At 43.4% G+C, this 23139-nt stretch overlaps 1 protein-coding gene across 1 annotated transcript in view; it reads left to right on the top strand.

The window, feature by feature from the left end:
- LOC138491200 (cytochrome P450 2J2-like) overlaps nucleotides 1-23139 on the top strand; it is an 841489-nt gene that overhangs the window by 673531 nt on the left and 144819 nt on the right. The window contains exon 8 of the mRNA XM_069617585.1: nucleotides 18974-19115. Coding sequence (XP_069473686.1) covers nucleotides 18974-19115 — 142 coding nt within the window. The remainder of the gene's footprint in view (nucleotides 1-18973; nucleotides 19116-23139) is intronic.

The following is a 23139-nucleotide window of genomic DNA, read 5'->3' as shown; positions in this document are numbered from 1 at the left end:
GTTACAGGTCACATCGGAGGAGAATAAGTCAGTGCTTTATGAGCACAGGGACAAACGAAGGAGACCTGTTACTACCATTCCTCTCCTCAACACCATTTGGGAGTCTGGATCCAAGATACAAGAGGAAGCGCCGGCTCTAGTTTCCGGGCCTGAGAAAAAATACAAAGCCCCTGAGTCTGCACCTCTTTGTTTACCAGGTCATACAAAACCGGACTCGGTCATCACAGTGGCAGCTAGGAAAAAGTTGGCCAATCCAGCATCACCTCTATCAGCCCCACCGGACAAGGACGGTCGCAAACTAGAGGCGATGGGCAGGAAAGTATCCGCATCAGCATCGCTTACCATCAATGCAGGCAATGCGCTGGCCATGACGGCAAGGTCTGACCGAGAGCTTTGGCTCCGCATGTCCAAGCTGATCAAACAGCTAATGGTAGGACTCCAGGAGGAAGCCAGGTCGATTATCACCAATGGGTAAGCATCTTCGGATCACATGATTAACGCAGCAGTCAATGTGGCGGAGTCAGGTTTCTGGCAGATGGCCCATGGCACAGTGCTGTGAAGGCAGACCTGGATGAAGGCTACACAATTTCAGACCTGAGGTCCAAGCTCAGGTATTAGACATGCCCTTCGATGGTCAAGAACTCTTCGGGAAAAAGATCGATGACCACCTCAAAGGAATCAAAACGGACACGGCACGTGCCATCAGCTCTTTGAAAGATAAAGACAAAGATCGCCGGTCTTTTCATCCTTTTCGAGGTTCATCCTCGAAGTACAGAGGTTTTAACCGTCTTTCCTATGGTCAGAAGTCACAGGGTGGTTCGTACCAGGACACCAAGTACCAGTCTTCCTCTAAATACAGCCAGGGAGGGAGGCAGGGCTCTGCTCAAGGGAGTCGCAGAGCTAACAAAACTGACATTCCAGCTCCTCCCCCTCAACGTCACACCCCGGAGGGGGTAGGGTGAGCCAGTTCTACCAACTCTGGCAGTCAATAACATCAGACAAATGGGTGTTGCAGGTGGTCCGGGAGGGACACACCTTGGAATTTCTAAACCAGCCTCCTTCCTTGCCCCCGACTCCACGCAAGGTGCATATATTAAAACAAGTCATGGCCGAAATCCAGAAGTAGCTGCACAAAGCAGCAACAGAGCAAGTACCTTACTCTCTAAGAGGAAAGGGCTTCTACTCCCGCTTCTTCCTCATCAAAAAGAATGGTCAATGGCGACCCATCTTGGACCTGAGAGCGCTAAACAAATATATTAAGCGCATCAAATTCAAGATGATAACTTTGCAAGGAGTGTTCCCTTAGTAAAATAGGCACGATTTCTTGGCCACTCTAGATTTGGAGGACGCATATTTCTACGTACCAATCCACCAAGCACACAGAAAATTCCTCAGGTACACTGTGGACGATCTTCATTTTCAATTTCGAGTGCTCCCGTTCGTCTGAGGTCGGCACCAAGAGTTTTTCCAAAATTCCTGGCACCAGTGGCTGCAAAACTCAGGAGGACAGGAACAGAAGTCTTTCCATATCTTGACGACTGGTTGATAAGAGCAAGTTCCACCTCAAGCACACGCTTGGCAGTCTCAAAGACGACAAATCTCTTAAGAGGGTTAGGTTTCGCCATAAACAACACGAAATCCTGTACAGTTCCCAGCAAGACAGTCTCTTTCCTGGGAGCCGAACTCGACACCAACATTCCCAGGGTGAGACCGTTGGCAGAAAGAGCAACAGCTATCCTCTGCTTGACCTTGTGGTTCTTAGGGAGGGAAACGACATCGGTGCACTCTTACAAATCCCTCCTGGGCATGATGTCCTCATGTATATTCCTCATACCAAATTGCAGGCTTCGCATGAGGCCTGTCCAGGAGGCACTGGACCACCAATGGAAACAAGCTCTCGGCTCTTGGGAGGACATCGTCTAGATTCCAACGACGATGCATAAAGCTCTTCGATGGTGGAATGCTCCGCAGAACCTTTTACAAGGATGCCGTTTCAGGCACCAACGTCGACCCTTCTTTTGAGGACGGGCGTGTCTCTTTCGGGCTGGGGTGCTCACCCTGCGCAACTACAAACCAAGGACTCCTGGGAAGGGCTCCTGGTTATCCCAGGAGTCCCAATTCCACATCAAAGTGTTGGAACTCAGGGCCATACGGTGGACAGTGAAAGCTTTCCTTCCGGTAGTGGCAGGATAGGTACTGACTTTGCAGACAGACAACACAACCTCCATGCACTACACAAACAAGCAAGGAGGCACAAGGTCAGAAATCTTATCTCAAGAAGCTCAACTACTATGGGCATGGGCATTGCACCACGGAGTCCAAATCAAGGCGGAACACCTTCCTGGGGTGGACAATGTCCTAGCGGACAAACTAAGCAGAGACCACACGTCCTCCCATGAGTGGGAGCTGGTCGAGGAGGAAGCCCAACGGATCTTCGCCTTATGGGGCCATCCACAGCTCTATCTTTTTGCCAACAGGGCCAACAAGAAATGCAAAATGTTTGCCTCCAGATACCCAGAGAGCCAGTCAGTAGGAGACGCGTTCTCGGTGGATTGGATGAGGAAATTCTTATATACCTTTCCCCTCATTCCCAGGATACTACGCCGACTGAAAGAACAGAGGTGTCCTATGATCTTAATTGCACCGGACTGGGCTCAGCAGGTCTGGTACTCGACCCTACAGCACCTGTCCTGGTGGCCCCCGATGCACCTCAAAGCGCACCAGTATCTATTGACGCACCAGAACCGCAAGGTCCTCCATCACGATCCAGCAAGCCTGTCTCTCAAGGCCTGGTTCCTGAGCAGCGTAAGCTGATGAATCTCAATCTGCCTACTGAGTGCTGGGACATAATCAGAGCCTCAAGGGCTCCTTCTACATGCATCACTTACACTAGGAAATTGACTCCTTTTTCCAAGCGGTGTGAGACATATGCTATTGATCCTCTCATCGCCTCGGTTGAGCAAGTACTTCCCTTCTTATTGCACTTAGCCACTCTCCCTTCCGGCTGTTAAGGTCTTCCTTAAAGGTCATTTGCATACATACACGCCTACGCTCACGCAGGTTCCAACCTGTAGCTTGAACACTGTGCTAACAGCCCTCATTGAGCCTCCTTACGAGCCCATTCACAGGTGCGACATAAACTTTTTGTCATAGAAAACGGCTTTCTTGATAGCCATTACTTCGGCCAGGAGGATCAGTGAGTTACAACCTTATCATGTGAACCTCCCTTCACCTTGTTCCATAAGGACCATGTCATTTTGAGACCACACCCTAAGTTCCTCCCGAAAGTAGTATCGGAAATGACGCTCACAGAACGCATTGTCTTACCTACTTTCTTCCAGAATCATTCTTCGGAAGCAGAACAAACATTGCATTCTCTGGACATAGCAAGAGTTTTAAAGTTCTATTTGCAAAGGACTAGAGAGTTCCGTTCTTCAAATAGACTTTTCATCGCCTTCTCTGGCCATACAAAATGCCAGCATAATTTCCAACAAGGTCTGGCGCGCTGGGTCTCTTCTTGCTTCACCCACAGCCATCTAACGAAAGGCGACCCCCTTCCCAAACCACCCTCAGCTCACTCCACCAGAGGGAGAGCAGCGTCAACAGCGTTCCACGCAGCGGTGGCCTTGAAGGACATATGCAGAGCCGCCACGTGGAGCAGTCTGCACACGTTTGCTAAACACTATTGCCTGGCTGAAGATACCAACAAAGAAACTGCAGTTGGACAGGCAGTGCTCCGCCACCTCTTTGCATAAGGTAGGACCAGCCTCCTTTTCCCACCTTTCCCTGAGTATGTAACCATTGTGTTGCTGCATGGTAAAGGTTTGATGAGAAATATGTTTTTTCAGTATTTATGCATATATGTGTATTGATGGTGGCATGTTTTTAACTGCTTGGTATTCTATTCAAGCATCTGAATCTATGAAAGATCCAATGCTGGAGAAGTCTTAGTTACTTACCTGTACTGTATTTCTCCAGCATTGGTATCTTTCATAGATTCACATGCGCCCACCCTCCTCCCCTAAGAGGCTGCTCCTACGCTCAGCACCCATCATACTGTAATTCCTACGGTTCAAAATCTGAAGATGGCTGCCTGGGGTGGAGCTTAAGCCCTGCCACCTCATTGGTTGGGGTCATAAAGGACCAAAGTGAGGTGGAGGGAATACACAATAGAATGGCTCATAGGCCATAATGGGCTATGTACATGCATTGCTATTAGCAATGTGTTTATATTTAAAATAAAAGTTTAATAATTATTTTTATCACCGAGGATTCCCAGTCTGACGACGGGGAATATTCAAGCATCTGAATTTATGAAAGATACCAATGCTGGAGAAATACAGTAACAGGTAAGTAACTAAGACTTCTGAGTACTGGTCCCAGGCCCCAAGGGACACTAAGGCACAAAGGAAATCTCTGCAGGAGCACCAAAGGTGATTCCTGGAGAGGAGGGGAGGACAGGGGGCCTCCACCTCAGACATAGGGTAATGGTAGGTCAGAACACCCTGGTCACCAAGTGCCATACTCTCACACTTGGGGTCACCCTTCTTGAGGTCCGGAGCCCCCACAGTCCCAACAGGTGCCAGGAATGAGGGAACTAAATTGGATCCACCGGGAGCTTGCTTTGCAGCCGGAGAGCCACTACTCTTACTCCCGCCCCCATGAGACTTATCCCCACTAGATGTTTGGACCTTAGAGGGAGAATGTTAAGGTCTATTTGAATGTGGCTGCTTCTTGGACTCCTCAGCCTTCTGAAGGGTCCCTTTTTCTTTGTCCTTCCCGCTGTGAGCCTTAGGGGACACACTGTGGGAGACAATTGTGTCAGCCAACCTGGCCAAGTTAAAGGGGTCTAGGATTTTCTGGTCAGAAATGTACTCATGCAGCTCTGGTGAACATGCTAAAAAAAATAGGCGGTGAGACAATTCAACAAATGACTTCACTTTGGAACCTTCTACCCATCCCATCATATTCATATATGCCACACTCACCCAATCAACCCAAGACATATTCTCTCTCTTCTTATAATCCCTGACCCTTTTAAGGTACTGGGCAGGTGTCTTGCCAAACTTGGCAACCAAGCAGCTTTCATTACCTCATAGTGGCCTCTTTCTTACACACTGAGTTTCAGAATATAGTCATACAAGGCTGAGCTACTCTACTCAATAAACACTTAGCCCAATCTCTATGGTCAACATCATGGATACCACAAGCCATCTCAAATGCTTCTATCCATTGGAGAATATCTTAACCCTCCAAATACATACCAACCAAATCTTTCATAAATGTGGTAGCAGGAGACCTGACACTCTCAACTGGTCTAACTGTAGTTTCCACTAACCCTTCTCCAGCTGGTGTTTTTGACATTGTCTGTTTTTGAGTTCAAGGTCTCTTTATTTGAATATAACTCGCTGGGCCAACTCCTCTTTCTTCAGTTCAGCTTCAGTCCCTCACTTTTTGTATTCAAAGGCTAAATTCATCCTCAATAATTCAAGTTCCAGAGAATCCTCTGAGAAGCAAATGTTGGGTTTTGGAATTCAAGTGGCAGGAGAGGTGACAGTTCCATTTGTAGCAACTGTGACTTTACTAGGGGCAAGGTCCCCATCAGAGCCCTCCACACTTTCATCATGAGTATCACAATCTGCCTGGAAATCCACAAGGGCATAATCTCTGCTCTATATATATTGTCAAAATCTATTTCTCTTAATTCACAAGCACTTTGGAGAGCTTCTAAACACATCCTAGTCAATTTACCATTTGCAATATTTTCCATTGTTTGTAGTAAGGTAATACCAGTGTACACCACTAAAACTCTATACTAGCAAAATTGTGAATATTTTGTAGTAGCAAGGTAAAACAGAGTCTTAAAACCAGTGATACCACTGTTGTACCACCAGTGTAAAGTCTGTACGGGGGTGTCTGTACTTCTTCCCTCTATATGTTTGGGGTAGAGGCACAGAGCACCCCAGCCAAGGCTCTCAATTGGTAACGTTGGACGAGCAGCCAGGCTTAAGCTCTCACAAGGTGATGCATGCTCGTTCTTAAGTACAGTGAGTCCCCAAACCCCCACAAAGGAATGTCCACAAACTAGGTTATGTGATAACACAGTCTTTTACTACCATCAAGATTTTGATAAATAGGTTCAGATATATATATATACATATAGATAACATCTTTGTACTTTGGTTTTACTATTCAAATAATGGCAATATGATATAGATTCTATGTGGTACCACACAATAATTAGATTAATAAATAAATGCACTGCAACAGTCTTTGAAAAGCATGTGAATTACTAAGCAAGGGTTGACTGCATAGATTAAGGAAGCAAAGCAGATTAGTTTCAGAACAAAGGCAGTATACTTAAGACTTAAATAATAATACTGTTTGAGGATCCCCCTGTAAGGGAAAAGTTAGGTTGTGCCTTATCTTGTTTATTAAAGCCCAGTCCAAAAATGTACAATAATGTTTTGCTTTACTTTTACAGGTTCCACCTCCCCAAAGTACCTGGGATGCCACAGAAGAACAGGATCCAAGATGAATCTGGGACCACTGGATGATTCCTGAGGGTGGAAGATGCTGTTCTACGTGGTGGTCTCCGTTGGCGAGTCGTTACTCTGGCTGTGGATGTTCCACAAAGGTGAAACTTGCTGTAGACTCTGAAAAAGCATGGCTGAAGACCCTTGGCGACCTTGGATGCCTTTTGGTGACGACGGGTGCAGTGGCAGAAGTATGTGTCGGGTTTCAGGATTTTGCGGTTTATAGACTTTTGGTTCTTGGGTGCAGCCGCAGCACAGACCACTGGAAGGCTACTGGCGACCTGGACTCGACTACGGACCCTCATCAAGACTGGACCCTCGGGATGTCTTCTTTGATTTTTGGTGGCGGGAAACCTACCAGCGGACATTCTTATGGACACAGCGACCTGGGATCTTCTTCAACAGGTAAAAGTGGTCAGATGTCGTGTCAGGGATGTCCCCTGAAAGATTCTTTGATCAGGTGGAACTTTCACTGCTCCGAGTGTCAAGCAGCACTTTGTTGGAGTACGGCCTCTTCTGGGTGATACGTAGCAATCTCGCTTTCAACGGTCACAAACATTCCTCCGGACCCTGGGCGGCATAACTGGACTTCTATGGATCGAGATGTCCAAGTACTCCTCTTTTGGACTCCTTCTCCGTACCGCAGGCACACAGAACTGGCTTCCAGGGTACTTCTGATGAAGGGTAGCAGGTCAATGATGGTCCCTAGTAGCTCCAGAAGAGGTCTCCTATGCAGGTCCTCTTTTAATTCTGTTCTTGGGTCAGTTTAGCAGTATTTGGATTCCTTGAAGAAATGCAGCTGCAGACACCTTCCTCTGACTGGACACAGGGTTCAAGCTTCAGGTTTCAGCTTCAGAACAAATTGGTGAGTGAGAGGTCCCTGGTTATACACATTTGTTCACCATTCGCTCAGGCTGAGTCAGGCTTAGTCAGCCAATCATACACAAGTACAGGCAGGCAGCCAGTCAGCGAGAAGGAGACAGAGTCAGGGCTTCCCAGGACTTTGGGAAACAAGATGTAAAGGCTATAGAAACCAAGAGGCTACAGTGGTCATCTTGCCTTTCTTCAGGAACCCTATGGTAGGATCTGGGTGTACCAGAAATGGAGGACACTCTGGGCCACTGCCAACTCAGCATGTAGCTTCCTTTACTACAAAAAAGAGGTGGGGGTATAACTATTATACTGCTACACCAACAGCGACACCCCAAGATAGGTGGAAACCTATAAAGCAACACAGCGAGTGTTGGTGAGGAGTGCTCTAGTTCAGGGGGAAACTCTCATCCTTCTTTTTTTGAGATTGCAACATAAAGAAGTAAAACCTAACCTAAGCAATTAGTGGCTCGGTATATATTGCATTGTCTGTAGATTTGACAGAAAATACCAGACAAAAAAGAATACACAGGGGGAAAAAACAGTTCAAATCAACAGTTTCTTCAACTGAGTTGTCAGGCTAGACAGTGCAATGAGCCAAGCCCTGTGGTTAGCCAGAATTTTCAGTTGCTAACCACCAGTGTGCTGAAAAAAAAATATTCCATTCACTAACACACCAATCTATTCACATTCAACCCAACATGTTTCATTCCTCACACACTTCTCATGCAATAAAATCTAGGGAAATTCTTCAGGGGCGCGGATTTGCCTTTGAGCAATTTGCAATGTATCCTCTCCAAAAATAGACCACAATGATCTGTGTTTCAGACCCAAAAAAGTGGGTCAATGATTTGGTTATCCAATGTCCATTCAACTCGTTCCTACTCCGTCGGCCCTCGTCACTCGGTCGACTAGGAAGATGAGGTTTTCACACCTGAAAAAAGAGATAGGGCAAGGGTAAGTATAGCACCTCTTGTCCCGGGGGGGCAAATTAACTAGCCATTTCTAAGGTGAACAATTGTGTCACACCTAAAGAGAGTTTTAAATACTCTATGACCACAAAAATTAACAAAGTGCTTATTTTGAACCCGAACAGGGTGTCTGTTTAACATCTAGTCACACCCCGTTGTAACTCTAACTAAATAAGCCCCTCTGTCTCGCCAACCACAACGTGGAGGCTCTGGCTAGTGATGTTAGGGCCCACCAACATGGATTGCTATAAGTTCATGTGAAGAAGGTTCTCCTTGCCAGGCTTGCCCGACTAGTCTTATGTATAAGTACTGGGAGTGAACACTCACCAGCGACCAACTCTTCACGAGACAATTTTGTAAGTAAGTGTTGGGAAAAGTTTCGACCTCGTTGTTTCTCAGCTCAGGTGGCGTCACTTAGGCATGAGTTGCTGAAGTGTAATTTCTAAGTGTGTCCCTAATTAGAGAAAGAAGGAAGAGATGCAAATCATCGCACATTAGCAGGGCGGTCCTGACACATAGCATTGTTGTGTGTAGAAAAAGAGCATTTGCAGTCCATATTTACCTAGAGACAGATTTACAGACTCGATTGTCTAGAGGCAAGCTGGTAATTCCAACCCCATACTTATGGGTAGGTGCGGGCTGTGCCACGCAGACAGTGTCTTGTCTGGCTTGTGGTCAAGGCTGTGCGGACAGTATCTTGTCTGGCGTGTGGTCGAGGCCATAGAGAAACAAGTCGAAAAAGCACACCCAAACATTGTTAAGCTACGTTGTGTGCTTGGACTCAAAGCCAATCGTTTTTTATCTGAGTAACCTCCCAATCACCTGCAGGTGTCTTCGTGTTGAAATGGGCATCTGAAAGACTTGAGTCTGCACGAGTAGTGCACCGTTCATGGGTGGTATTCTAGTGGGTGGCAGGTAATTAAATGGCGCTAAAGTAGAACTCCATCCCTCGAAAAAACACACACATTGTCCGTTGTTCCACTAGCGTGGACTCGTAACGCTTTCTGGTAGTTGTAGTGGAAAATAGAGGTTGGCACTGAAAAGTTCTAATATTACTATAACCTAATCAATGCCTCCTTCAACTCGAGTACTGTCCCTATGAACCTCAAAGAGTCTTGGGTGCTACCACTCCTCAAGAAACAGACTCTAGATCCGGCTATCCCCACCAACTACAGACCCATCACTATGGTCCCATTCCTCCTCAAAATTATCGATAGAGTAGCCTATGTCCAAATCCAAAATTATCTGGAGGCCAACCGACTACTAGGATCTCGCCAATCCGGTTTCAGACCACAACCTGGCACTGAAACAGCTTTAATTGACCTTGAGACACAAATCGACGAGTTGAAGGATAAAGGTAAAACAGCTATGCTACTCCTCCTTGACCTGTCAGCAGCCTTTGACCTGGTGGACCATGCAGTGTTATGCAAAAACCTAGCGTCAGCTGCCCACTTCTCAAGTGAAGCTATAGCCTGGGTACAATCCTTCCTAGCTAACTGTACAATGAGAGTGTTGTCCCCCTCCTAATTACCTGTTGTGTCCCACAAGGTTCATGTGTCTCACCAACAATGTATAACATCCTTACTAAGCCACTCTTTGACAAACTTGACAGGCTGGGTGTCACATATACTAATTATGCTGACGACACTCAGATCCTCATACCCCTTTCGGGCAACTTTGTTGAGGACACAGCTCTAGTAAATAAAATATACCTCCTCATTCAGGCATGGATGGCATCTCACGGCCTCTGCCTAAATGACGATAAAACTGAGCTCTTGATTTTAGGTTCTGACTCCAACCTCAAAAATCTCATGCCCAGCTACGTTGCCTTTAACATAGTTGGCAACATTATCAAAGTAGTAACTGAGGTAAAAACACTAGGTTTTTATCTCGATTCCACACTACCCCTCAAAAAACAAGTCAATTCCATGGCTTCCTCGACAGCTTACACCTGCACACTGATTAGGGCTTGCAGACCCTACCTATCCAAAACAAATTGTATCAAGCTTGCCAATGCACTAATAATGTCAAAACTTGATTATTGCAATGCCCTATATTCTGGCGCTAACAAAAATGTCATAAATAAAATACAAATACTGCAAAACAATGCCCTAAGAGCAGCTTTGAACATACCCCGCAGAGAGCATATTTCCAACATTGGGAGAGACCACCACTGGTTAAAAATCAGCGATAGAATAACCCTTAAAAAGGTATCCCTCACCTTTAAAGGACTTAACAACTTCGAGCCACCCTATATCTCCGCCAGACTGTCCAGAAGAACCCCCACCCACCAAACAAGAGCCTCTAACCATCTTTGCCTAGAAATTCCAAGATTCAGACTGTCCGAAGCTGGAGGAGTGAGCTTCCTATTCAAAGCTGCTCTTGCCTGGAATGCATTACCCACTGCTTTAAGAGAACTCCAGCCATACTCTAGATTTAGACACAACCTCCTGAACTGACTCCGTACCAAGGATACCTCATACATTTCCACCCTTTACGGAACATCCTTCATGGCCTTCAAGTTGTTAGTACCCTGTCAACATATTCACCTTATGTATTCTAGATTATCCACTATGTACCTTGTATATATGTATATATGTAATATAATGTATGTATTGTAATGACCATATGATTAACTAAGCCTTAATTATTCTTGTAACTAAGCTTTAAATATTCTTGCTACCTGAGGGTTTGGTGCGCATTACTAAATAAATAAACAAACATACATTATTGCCAATCCTCAGTTGTAATGTTGTCTGTTATTCTAGTAACATGGACTTGCAACGCTTAATGGTGTAATGTAAATAGAAATTCGGACTGAGAAGTTCTAATGTTACGTGCATTGTTACCAATTCTGAATATTAATATATCAAGGGCGCAGATGTAGTGCGGGCATCGTCTTATTTGGCACATTCTGTTGCGGTCCCCGATCCTAAATTACCTACTGGAGCTAACATGGAGATTTGAAACGGTAGCACATCTTACTGATTGAAATGGGTTAACTCTGATGAAATTAAACAAACTTTCAACCTCAGACTGACCATTCCAGGTTGTCGTTTACCCTGTTGGCAGATGTTCTAGCCAAATAGATTAGTCTCTGCTCTCTAGTCAGTAAAACATTTTTTATATCTATTGCCATCGGCAGTAGGATTCAACTTCCATATGACTGTCCAACGTAGCTCTTCTACTTTATGGACATTCTCCACCCAGTGATCTACCAGATGAGCATTTTGCATATTGCGGATGCAGCTTTCATGCTAGCTTATGCAGGTTTTGACCTTCCTTTCGGTTTTACCTATGTACAGCAAATTACACGGACACCAAATGCCGTAGATAACCATGGATGAGTTACAATTGGTGAGGCTTTTTTACTTCCACATTGTTTTAAGGCCTAGATTGATGTCAGTGCTTTTGCAGGTGGAGTTACAGCAAGTACAGTGTCCACAAGGAAAATGGCCAATGAGTTTGGACAAGCCCCATTGTTCAGGGAGTGTATTTTGTTTGACCGGCCTTAGTCTGACATTGTTTCTGGAGATGTGTTCTTTTAAATTGGATCTCCTTTTGAATGCTATGTTCGGTTTCTCGAGCGACTTGCCACTGTATGCCAAAATATTCCAATTTTTAGGCACAATCTTTTTGATTGGATTGGACAAATGGCTAAAGGTGTCATTCTCGCCTTTTCTGGGACGTGTTTTATACTCGAGTAGAGCCTCTCCATTGTTGGTACTTGCTCGTTTCATGGCAGAGGAAGTTCGTTTCTCGCGATAACCTTGCGTATGAAGGCATTCCCTCAAGGCTGCTGCTTCCCTTTTGAAATCATGTTTATGTGTACTATTACGTTTTAAATGTAAACATTGTCCAAGTGGTAAGTTGTCCCTGACAATTATTATTAAATGTAATAAAGAGGTCTTTTCTGTGCTTTTGTGGAAAGGTTTGACACTCAAAACATTTGTTTCTTTCTGCTGTGAATGTGATGTCAATAAAGTTCAGTTCTTTAGTACTGCTGGTAATGGTGAGTTTTAAGTATGCATCTTTTGTATTGAGTCACTTGAAAAATTCTTCCAGATCAGTTGCATTCCCTTTCCAGATGAGGAAAATATCATTGATGTATCTCTTCCTTGTACGGATATAAGTTTGGAAAGGGTTAAGATTGGTGAGGACTTTATTCACTTCAAACTGCTCCATATACAAATTTACGACACTTGGAGCTAGGGTGGCTCCCATGGCCGTTCCCTGAATTTGCTTAAAAAAGTCACCATTGAAGTGAAAGTAATTTTCAGTAAGCGACATCCCGGCGCACCACAGCACGAAGGACATAGGAATAGTTGAGGTGGGGTACTCTTGTAGGAGTCTTTCTTCAAGCATGACTAGTGAAGCTCTTTGTGTAATGCTTGTTTAAAGTGCCACTACATCTAAACAGACTAGAATCTCAGTGTCAGGATCAAAATGTAGTCCCTCCACTTCATTAATCACCTGGATGGTATCTTGTACATATGAGCTCCTTTTGCGTACTAACGGCTGTAGAAAAAAATAAACAAACCACGAAAGCGGCTCTAAGACTGAATTAACACCCAAAACAATTGGTCTTGCTCGAGGCAATTATGTATCTTAGGTAATGTATAAAATTGGGGGATCTGAGATTTGTCAGTGCATAGAAAGTCTGCTTCTATCAGAGAAATCCACCCACGTTCCTTAGCTTTAGTCACCTTTGCTTGGATCTGTTCTTGTAGTTTCTCGGTGGGGTCGCTTGACAGGGGTACATAACAGTCTAGATCAAGCAGCTGTCTGTTGCATTCCAAAATGTAAGCCACACATTCTTGTAGAGCTATTGACCCATCTTTGTCTGCCTTGTGAATGACGATAGACCTATTGGCAAGGAGATCATTCATAGCTGTTTTTTCGCAGTTACTTAAGTTCTGGAAGAAAGATCTATATTTTGCTGATTTGTCTAGGGAAGCTACATCTTGTAGTACCCTTCTTTCGAAAACGCTCACCTCTGCTGTTCTATCATGTGTGGGTACACAAAATGCAGATTTCTTATGCAAGCCAGTATCAGTATCTGTAGTATACCCACCGCCCATACCCTGCTCTGTGGGCAACACACAGGTGGCCAATAACACACATAAGGGGTACAAGGGTGTACCCTCACCCATAGGTGCCATAAGGGTATCCCATGGGTGTTGTTCACCAAAAGGAAAAATGAAGAGCGGCACTGCAAGAGGCCCAGGCTGGACCTCAGTGCCAGAAAACATAAAGAAAATACACACAGAGAAGGGGTAGGACAAAGACTAGGAGTCTCTGTCCCTTCAAAAGGCATTTCCAGCATCACACATCCCTATCCAGATGCTCCTCCATTGTCCACAATGACATCGTCATCACTCAACTTACTCCCACTCCAACCTCATCTACCTCTGTTGTTTTCCTCCCTCTGCTCCCTGACTAAATTCACATGGGCTGTGGCATAGCCAATCTCTCTGCAACAAAACCCCCTTTCTTACCGACCATGTAGACTTTCACCACCTCCCTCTTAGCTTAATTTCTGTCACTAAAATACGGGCATATTTCCACACATGACACTGATGCTCTTGCAGTCTTGCACAATGTCGCTGCCTTTTCATACTCTTCTTTCTTCTCCAATAAAGGGGTGTGCTTGGTGGTGGTCTCATGATCTACAAAGCCAGATCATCTGCCTTCTGGACCCTTGTGATTTTCTTTCCTCTACCTTTAAATACATTGCTGTTCAACATCTTGCACCAACACGACTTTACTGTCGTCCTCATCTGCCAGCCCCCTGGCACCCTCAACCTTTTCTTCTTTGATAGTGACCTCCTCCTTAAATCTCTTTCCACAGAAGTCCCACTCCAGGTGGATCCCACTTTCTCTCTGACCATTCTCTAGACTTCCTCCATGATCTGCCAACACACAATCATTTAAACTCACTCAATCTGATACTTCTCTCTCCTCACTGAATTCTTCTGCCCCATCAACCTCTGAATTCTGTCCCGCTTGTCTGTCTTTCCTTCAATATCATTTCACCCCTTCCAAAATTACTAAACAGAACTTTAAACCTGACTCTCTCGTCCCCACATGCAGTATCTCAGGACTGCCCTTCAAGCGCTTTCCTGTCCTCCGGCTGACCCCATTACATTTCTGGAGTTAAAGTCACCACTAGCACCACCCTTTGAGTACCAATACCCTGCTAGAGCTTTTCTCCCTCTTGCCCATACCTTCGACAGCGGGTCTGATCAGTTTCCAACCACTGCAGAGACCCATGAGCTTCACCTCACGCCCCTGGTGTGAAACCTATGCTCCTTTTCTCATTGCTTCCTACGAGTAATCTTCCTTGCTCTAACTGTTGCTCTGGACTGACCTTATCTCCCTTGTTTGATCCCCTCTTCACAAGCTTTCCATCAACCAGTAGCCAGTGCATGTGCACTCTTTCTCACTTCTCCCTCCCCAACCTAAACCACCATAAGGACCTTATAGACTAACCTTTATTGCATGGAGAAGCAGCCTATGCTGAGGTGATGGACAAAGGTGGGTGAGGAAAATGAGAGTGGTAAAACAGTCTAGTGGGAAAGTCGAGGTCCTTGTTGATGGTATGTAAGGTATATTATCCAACATTTTTTGAGTGCCAAATGTCTCTCGAAAAGCTTGCTCATCCTCCATTTTATTGCGACTGGAAAAGAATTTGAAAGCTTGGCAGCCAGGACCGAAAAAGTTAACACACCCAAACTGTTATTCTTGTACAGCGGAAATACAGAGTTCTTTAGGGTAGTGTCTGAATGTTGTGCATCCATGGTATTGTAACAGTGAATATATTTCTAATAAACCTGTGTCCCTTTTCATAGTATGCGTTATGCACCATTCAAAGTGTCTCTATCCTAAGACCCCTTTAGTACACTGTACAGCATGTGATGGCGTCCAATATATGAAAATGTTTAGTAAATATTTTCACTATTTTTTATATTGTTTTTAGATATCGAGAAAACCAGTTTAGAAAAACCACTTCAATGCTGATAACATAACTACATCATATTAATACATGTTGCAAATGCACATTTTTAAAGTGCAAAAGCCTAACTGCCTGTACATGTATTGCGTGAATATCAGGTGACAGAATTCACATCATTCAGCCACGTTGCTCCATACGCTTGTGTCTCGCACAGTGGCCATTTTATATTGTTGACTACACTGTGTTATGGCATTTATACTGGGCGATCCAAGTAGACCTGTATGCAAAAAGCCCCATAATTTTCGGAATAGTTCACTACTCTTATTATCTACCCACATGTAAATCATCCCAGAGAACTACAATGTCCCGATATCTGTCCAGACGTAGATAGCTTCTTTTTACTTGTGGAGATAGGCTTACTGTAAAATAAATATTTGTATAACCTGGCATACAGAGTGTTCCAGTCCGTGTTGATGGAGCCACTGTGATTGCCATCAGAGTTGATAGCTTCACAGTTACAGTGTGAAGTTCAATCTAGTAAATTCACTGGTCATTTAAATTGGTTACAAACAGGGGACACATAAAATCGTCGAGGAATCACATGGGAAATATTCGGAAAGACACAAGGAAAATTTCCTACGTCTTTAAGAAACCGTTTCGCTGGCAATTGTATGTTCCAAAAAGGGTCCGAATTGTACAGGTTCTGGGGAGAATGTTGTTCATGGTTTGTGACGCGGAATGGTGATATGACACCTTGTATATTGACAGGCATACATGAGGAACGGAAACTTGATTTTTGAGGATCAGGTTTACACAGGAACTTGACCAGTGTATACAATCATTGAAGATATTTAGGAACCTTTAAACTGTATTTTATACTCGAACAGCGAACTAGATGTGAAACTAATTTGTACCATTTTTGGTCTATTATAAATTCTCACACACTGTACTGATGGTTAGGTTGTATCTTCACAAACATTTGGATATGGAAGACATTATTTAATATACCTCTAATTAAACAACATTCGGTCTTCACACTAAAGTTCGAATTTAGAGACCACACATTTCTGAAAATAATGTGTTGTTTCCTGAAGAATGTCAATATTTAGTTTTTATGACAGAAACATGTTGGACATAGTGGAAAAGATGTGAATGAAGTCACTTGTTTTTTAAAAATGTTCCATAATGAATGTTACTTACATAAAAACAGATCTTCAATGAGTTTTTGTTTATCACCCATACAGAAACTACATTTTGTGTAGGGGTGTTCTGTTGGGCATGTTTCACTTTAGTGGTAATTGCACATGGGGTTATGAATTTATGTTGATGGAGATGGAAAAAAAATGTTTTCAAAATATTGTTTGTGATCAGAAGTGTATATATATGAAATAGAAAGGTATAAAATTAAAAAAAGTTGAAGCAATCAGAATTAATTGATCTTTAATAAAAATGTTATCAGCATTGAAGTGTTTTTCTACACTGGTTTTCTCGATCTAAAAACAATACAAAAACAGAAAGAAAATATTTATTAAAGGTTATCATATATTGGACGCCATCTCATGCTGTAGAGTGTACTAAACGGGTCTGTGCGTATTAATTTGTGACTATAGGTAGGGGTGACCCATTTATGTTTAATCCCCTACAGTCTCTTGATAGGACATAGTAGTTTAAACTCTATCCCAGGCAGCCAATGTAGTGATCTGGAGTCTTTGAAGTGGATGAAGCAATTAAACAGGGAGGTGAATGAGTAAAAGGTTTGTCACCCGAGGAAACAAGCTGTAATCAAGCATGCTGAAGGCCAAAGGGACGATCAGGGTTTTAGCAGAAGAAAGTGACATAGTTATGAACTTCCAGATATTTTGTTGGCTTAATACAGTTTGGCAGTAGCGATGAAAAGCAATGATGTTTTAAGTCGCTAGAAGGGCAAACCCACACCTTCCATGCCTTGGGGAAGGGTTCAAAAGACTAGGTGAAAATGAGAAAAGAGCAGGGAAGGTGTTTGGGATGTCCAGAGCTGATATGATGATTGGAATGGAGATTACTTCAGTTTTTTGAAGGGTTGAGCATCATAGAGATGCTATAAACTAGTGATGCATGGCAGAAGGTTCATTTTAGATATTGGGGGATAAGTGTTTGGTGAAATAGGAGAACAAGATCTATGTATCATCAGCGAATATCTGCTAGGAGAAGCCAGATGAGGATAATAGTTTGCCAAGCGGGTATTTCTAGATTATGACCCAAGTTCCTATCCTGGAAGAAACCCTACTGGGAGAAGGGGGCAGAGGAGTTGCCATTAAGAGATTTAGGAGTGATTATTGAAATGCATGGACACATTGACATAGAATTGTTTCTATTAATCAGATCACATCTTTTTCGTAATAGTAGTCTGATAGGTCCACTTTTTCATGGACAAAAGAACCAATACTTTCCCTGGCACAAGAGTTCCCTTGTGATTTCCACCCAAGCAAATTCAGTGAGTTACAAATAATGGGGACAGTAGCAGGGAGTGTTATGACAAAAACATGTGGATGCATGTACTCCATGCAGACCCTTTAACATATTGTTCCATAAGATTACAAAACAGCAATTTTTTTAATGTTAGGCTACAAATGCATAACATGTTGGGGACATTGTTTGGAGCTTTAAAGTAACATGTTTTGGTATTTCTGTTTTTCTTCTGTTAACTATCTGCAATCTTTTCAATCTGTTTTTATCTTTTGTTTATATTTTTTCGGCTTTTAGAATGCATTGTTGGTTCGCCCTGCCATTTAAAAAAGAATCCACAATTAACTATGAATAATCCCTTTGATACAGATATGTTCTTCCAATTCATTATTCCAGATGATCATAATATGAATTTCCAATTATATGAGCATTTTAGACCTTTTATCAAAAGGCTGAAATATTGAGAAATGCGGACAAAAAACATGTCCCATTAATACAGCACATTAATATCCCATTGAGTCAGCATATGCTGCTAACTTATATTAACAAAGAACATTGATGTTAATGAGAAATTGAAGTATGTCTTACAGATCTCCTCAACTCCCTCTAAATCAAAAATGTAAACATTGTGAGAGTCAACCAACAGATACAGTTTAGTAAAATTGAAACTATTTTCAGCACATAAGCACATACTGTATAAAACATGTTGTGGTCTCAAGAAAAGTAATTTTGATTTCCAATTGGTTACATGTCAGGACACATAAGGTGAATAGAGGAGCTAAACAAAATCTTTTGGGACCCAGAGGATCAGAGTAGCAAATCCGAGTCCACATAAAAGCATTTTGGGGAAAAGGTGGAGCTGTATTTCAGGGATCAATGAAGAGTCTATTTTTTCCCCCAAATGTTTGCAAAAAAGAAGCAGCACTTTGAAATCAAGTGAAAAGTACAGCTTTTGGACTGACTAAGGAAAAGTGCTTTGTTTAAAATTTGGGTCTCTGTGCAATCAAATGAGGTAAATCAATGTTAGGGGACCTCTGGTGGATGGGGATAAATTGTATGTCACACGATGGTGACCATCAGTGCTGAGGGCTTAGACGTGAGTTTTGTCAATACCAGACCCGCTGTTATATGCTCCACCTGTGCACCATTGTTACATCTTTTCAACCAATAAGTGCTGCTTTTTGTTGTTCTTGCAGGGTACTACCATTCTGACAAACCTCACCTCTGTCTTGTATGACCCTGAGCACTGGGAGGCACCGCAAGAGTTTAACCCAAGTCACTTCCTGGACAAAAAAGGGAAGTTTGTGAAGAATGAAGCCTTCATACCTTTTTCCGCAGGTAAGACATTTACATCACTGCATTTTTAACTTCTAGAAATTCTGTATGTAGACCATCTGGAGTTTTACCACAGCCTAAAGACTTTTCTTCTCCCTAGATAATTTAGTTTCTGCAAATGTTTTACTTATGGGTGTATTTTGTATTTTATTTGCTTCAGTACCATGACACTTTTTTAAAGTGACCGAGTGCTTTCCAAATTAACACATCATACAATTTCAGTGTCAACTCTGTATGAGTGAATCACGTGCCAGTCTAGATAAAGGAATATTGCTGTATTAGTACCTGGCGAGGGGGATGTGGCGGCCTCCCAGCCAATGGGGAGGCTCAGAACGTGGGCGTTACCAGACGGTAATCCCGCCACACTGAGCCTCCTCAGGGCTGGCGGCAGCCATCTCCCATCGCCGGGAAATCAGGTAAGTCTTTCACGCCCCCAACCACAGAATTCCCTCCCCGCCCTCTCAACCCCACTTACCTTCTTTTCTGTCCATTTCGGAAGCGGACGCGCTGGGAACACTTCTGTCCCCAGCGCATCCACTCCCGCTCTGCGACAGGCCATCATGGAAAGGAAGAAGGGACTATACATAGTACCTTCTTCCTTTCCATGGCGGCCATTTTTTTGTTTACCTTTTTTCCTATTTTTTGAATGGCCACCAGGGAAAGGGTGAAGGGACTACATGTAGTCCCTTCTCCCTTTCCATGTCGGCCATTTTTTTTTTTTACACTTATTTACAATGGCCGCCATGGAAAGGGAAAATAGACTTTGTTTTCCCTTCCCCGGCGTCCTTTATTTGACAGGAGCGTTTTGGAACAGAAAAGAAAATGCATTTAGTTAAAAATGCTTTTAGTACCCCGGTCTTGCGGACCGGGGTACTAATAGCATTAAGCCCCTCGCAGGGGGGGAGGGCCTGTAAGTATGAGCCCCAGGGCATTACGTGAAGTGGTAATGTCCACCCCTGCTCTGGACTTATTGCTTAAGTAAATTATCTCCCTGAAGAGATTACTGTATTGCTGTGTGATAATCCTGTCAGAATTACCATTTCTTGTTACTACCTGAAATATGACTGCTGGGAAAGATATATTTCTTTTTGCTGCTTTCCCTCCATAGACATCAATGGTACACCTCATTTTATTGCTATTGTTTTAAAACTTTCCTGACTTTTCGCTTCACTTGGCTCGATAAGCCCATCTATTTGCGGCACCGATCAGGCTAAAACTATGGCTATCAGTGCAGTCTGTTCTCCATAATGAAATTCTCTGTTTATTTTTTCTTGCACACATGATTGTGAAATGCGGTACAGAGACTTTGTGTCTCTAATTTTAATTTTGATAATTTTGAGGTTACTTGCATGATGTGTCCAGCATGAGCTGGTGGCAGCGGATGCTTTTTTACCATTTTCTTTTTTTTATAGTTTTGTGCACTTTACTGCATAATGCCTTTTAGAGTTCCATGTACTCTAAAATGGCTGCACAACAATATATCAGCTGTCCTCTGGTCAGTTGTTTAACCTTCTTCCTGCCCCTGAGTGGCTGGAGTTTCAATATATATTATGCCCTTTCCCTGGGAAAGATGCAGCTTTCACAGCAGAAGAGGTGTTTCTGGACCCAGTCCACATCGATGCCAGAGTTTGTCTGTTGCTGTGCAGAATCTATATTTCCTAAGTATCGCTCTTACTGTAAGGGTCCTACTAAAATAGGGGTACTAATACAGATAATATAAGAGAGTAGTAGGAAACCCCATGACATCTGTGTCTAATGGAGCTACTCTCAAAGGTTAACAGAATGGATACAAGGCACAGGTATTAGAGAAACACAGTCAAAAACTCCCGCTTTTTGGAGGCATCCAAATGTCTTACCAAAACACTTGTTATCTCTTAATTTTGAGAGATCCCTGATAACATTCTATGCCATAGAGTATAACCCATGCCACGGTACATTATAAGGACAGTCTGCAGCAGGACATGCTGACATATTAGTCGAGAATTGATTAATTAAAAATGTATCAACAGTATTGTCTTTGGACTAATGTTGAAAGTACTGCATAAAAAAGTTTGTCTCCTTTTAAAATTGTAAGTTTTGTATTGTGTGTATACAACGTTTTGGTGTTTATTTTGATTAAAAGCACTTGTGCACTAAACCCCAGGCACTTTTATACGAGTTAGGTTGAGAACCTTTTTTTAAAGAAATACTATGTCATTTGTGGAATAAAAACAGTGTTTTGATTAGACATTTGAATGCCTACTGTAAGGGTGTGGAAGTAAGGCTCTGACACAGTAGTGGTGTGTTTCTTGACATATACTTTTGTTAAATAAGAAAGGGGGGGGGGGAAGTGCCTCTCTATCCCTAATGCAAAAAGGGGTTTGCCTGCCTCAAAGGAATCTAGTGAAATCAACAGGAAGTCCAAAACTAAAATGCCTGTCACTGTCGCGGTCCAAAACCTACCTCTGTCCCTAACACTAGTGATCCAAAATAACAGTACAAGGATAGTTTCTTCCATAAGTACAAATATGTATTTTTGGTGTTTCCAATCAACAGAAAAGTCTCCGCTTTCGCTGGTACGAGGTAACGCAAAATAATGTTCCAAAATAGATAAAGTTCCTCTAAAAAGAACAAAGTTCCAACTCAGAAAGTTAATACCAAGAAGTAACTCAATTATCTTGGTTCAGTCACAGCTCCTTTTGCTAACTGGTGAATGTCTTTTTTCTGCAGGGGTGCTATTCCCTTGCCCTTGTGTTGCGTCCCACATCGTGATAGACTTGGTTCACTCGCCTGCCAAGTACTACCTGTTGTCCCCCACCATGTGGGGGAAAAGGGCAGGGAGATTTCTCACCTGCGCACCACTGTTCTCCACTTCAACCGTAGTCTGTAAAGTTTTTGGGTTTGCAGCTTCCCTGTTTGGTGTCTAATCCAACCCACCCATTCAGCTACACATCTCCTTGATTCCAGGAGCCGTCTCCCCCACATAAATGCCTTTGGTAAGGTCTTGTTTGGTCTCTTGCAGGGTTCCTGATCTTCTCTCTGACTCTGGAATCTGTGGTACTGCGCCGTACTTCCTAGGATCGGCAATTGTCTCTGTGTTTCAGGTTGCGTTGGAAAACCCCTCCCGTGTACTTCCACTGACCACTTGACCTGTAGTTACTATGTTCTAGGACGGTCTGCCCTGCGTGACTCTGCCTCACTTCGGCAAGTCGGCGACAGCACCCACAGTTTCTCTGACTATTGCGTTAGTCCCCTACTGTCCTCAGTAATTTTCAGCTTGGCCTGAAGCTTCTCATGTCGCTCCCCTCGTTCGGCAGTCCCCTATCTTCCACAACCAGCTCCATCCTCTCTCTCTGGTTTGCTTCTACTGCTTCTCCTCGGACTTCTCTCCCAATCTAGTCCATCCTTCATTTTTATTTGATATTGGTCTTTGACCACAGCCTTTAGACAGAGCGCTTATTGTGGTTCTCTGTTCTGTTCTTTCCAACCACATGAAGCTTCCTTGTCTCAGTATAATACCCATAGGAAATGCTTCTACGTTACATAAATATATCGGTTTCTGTAGTATTTGAGTTTTTACAGCCAGGGAGGTTGCGGGAACCTTTTAGGAATGTTCTGTCTTGATCACCTGAGAAGAGTTTCCATCGGTAGGAAAGTTGACGGTGTCCACAGATTTGTCACACTAGAAGAGTTTTTGACTTTGTTTCCTTAATACCTTCCTCCCATATCCATTCTGCTCACCTTTGAGAGTAGCTCCATTATACACAGATGTCAGAGTGGGGTTTCCTACTACTCGCTTAGATTTCATATTGCTGGGCAGATGCAGTAGCCAGGGGCTGTCCATGATTGTGGAGTTTATTTAATAACTGGGTGGTGTGATGAATCCGATGGTGTCATCACTCCTTTTTCAGCTGTGATCTCCTCCCATGTGGCCAGCGGACGGCAGCCGCTACCTGATCCTGATCCTGGGGGCAGCTATAGGAGGATGGATAACATGGGGGAGACAACTTCCGGGGAGGTGTCATGGCATCATCAGATTAGACATGGT

The sequence above is a fragment of the Ambystoma mexicanum genome, chromosome 10 (genome assembly GCF_040938575.1).
Source record: "Ambystoma mexicanum isolate Mex_15411 chromosome 10, UKY_AmexF1_1, whole genome shotgun sequence".
NCBI classification, from domain to species: domain Eukaryota; kingdom Metazoa; phylum Chordata; class Amphibia; order Caudata; family Ambystomatidae; genus Ambystoma; species Ambystoma mexicanum.
The sequence above is the reverse complement of the archived record's forward strand: the minus strand, read 5'-3'. Positions and strand labels throughout refer to the sequence as shown.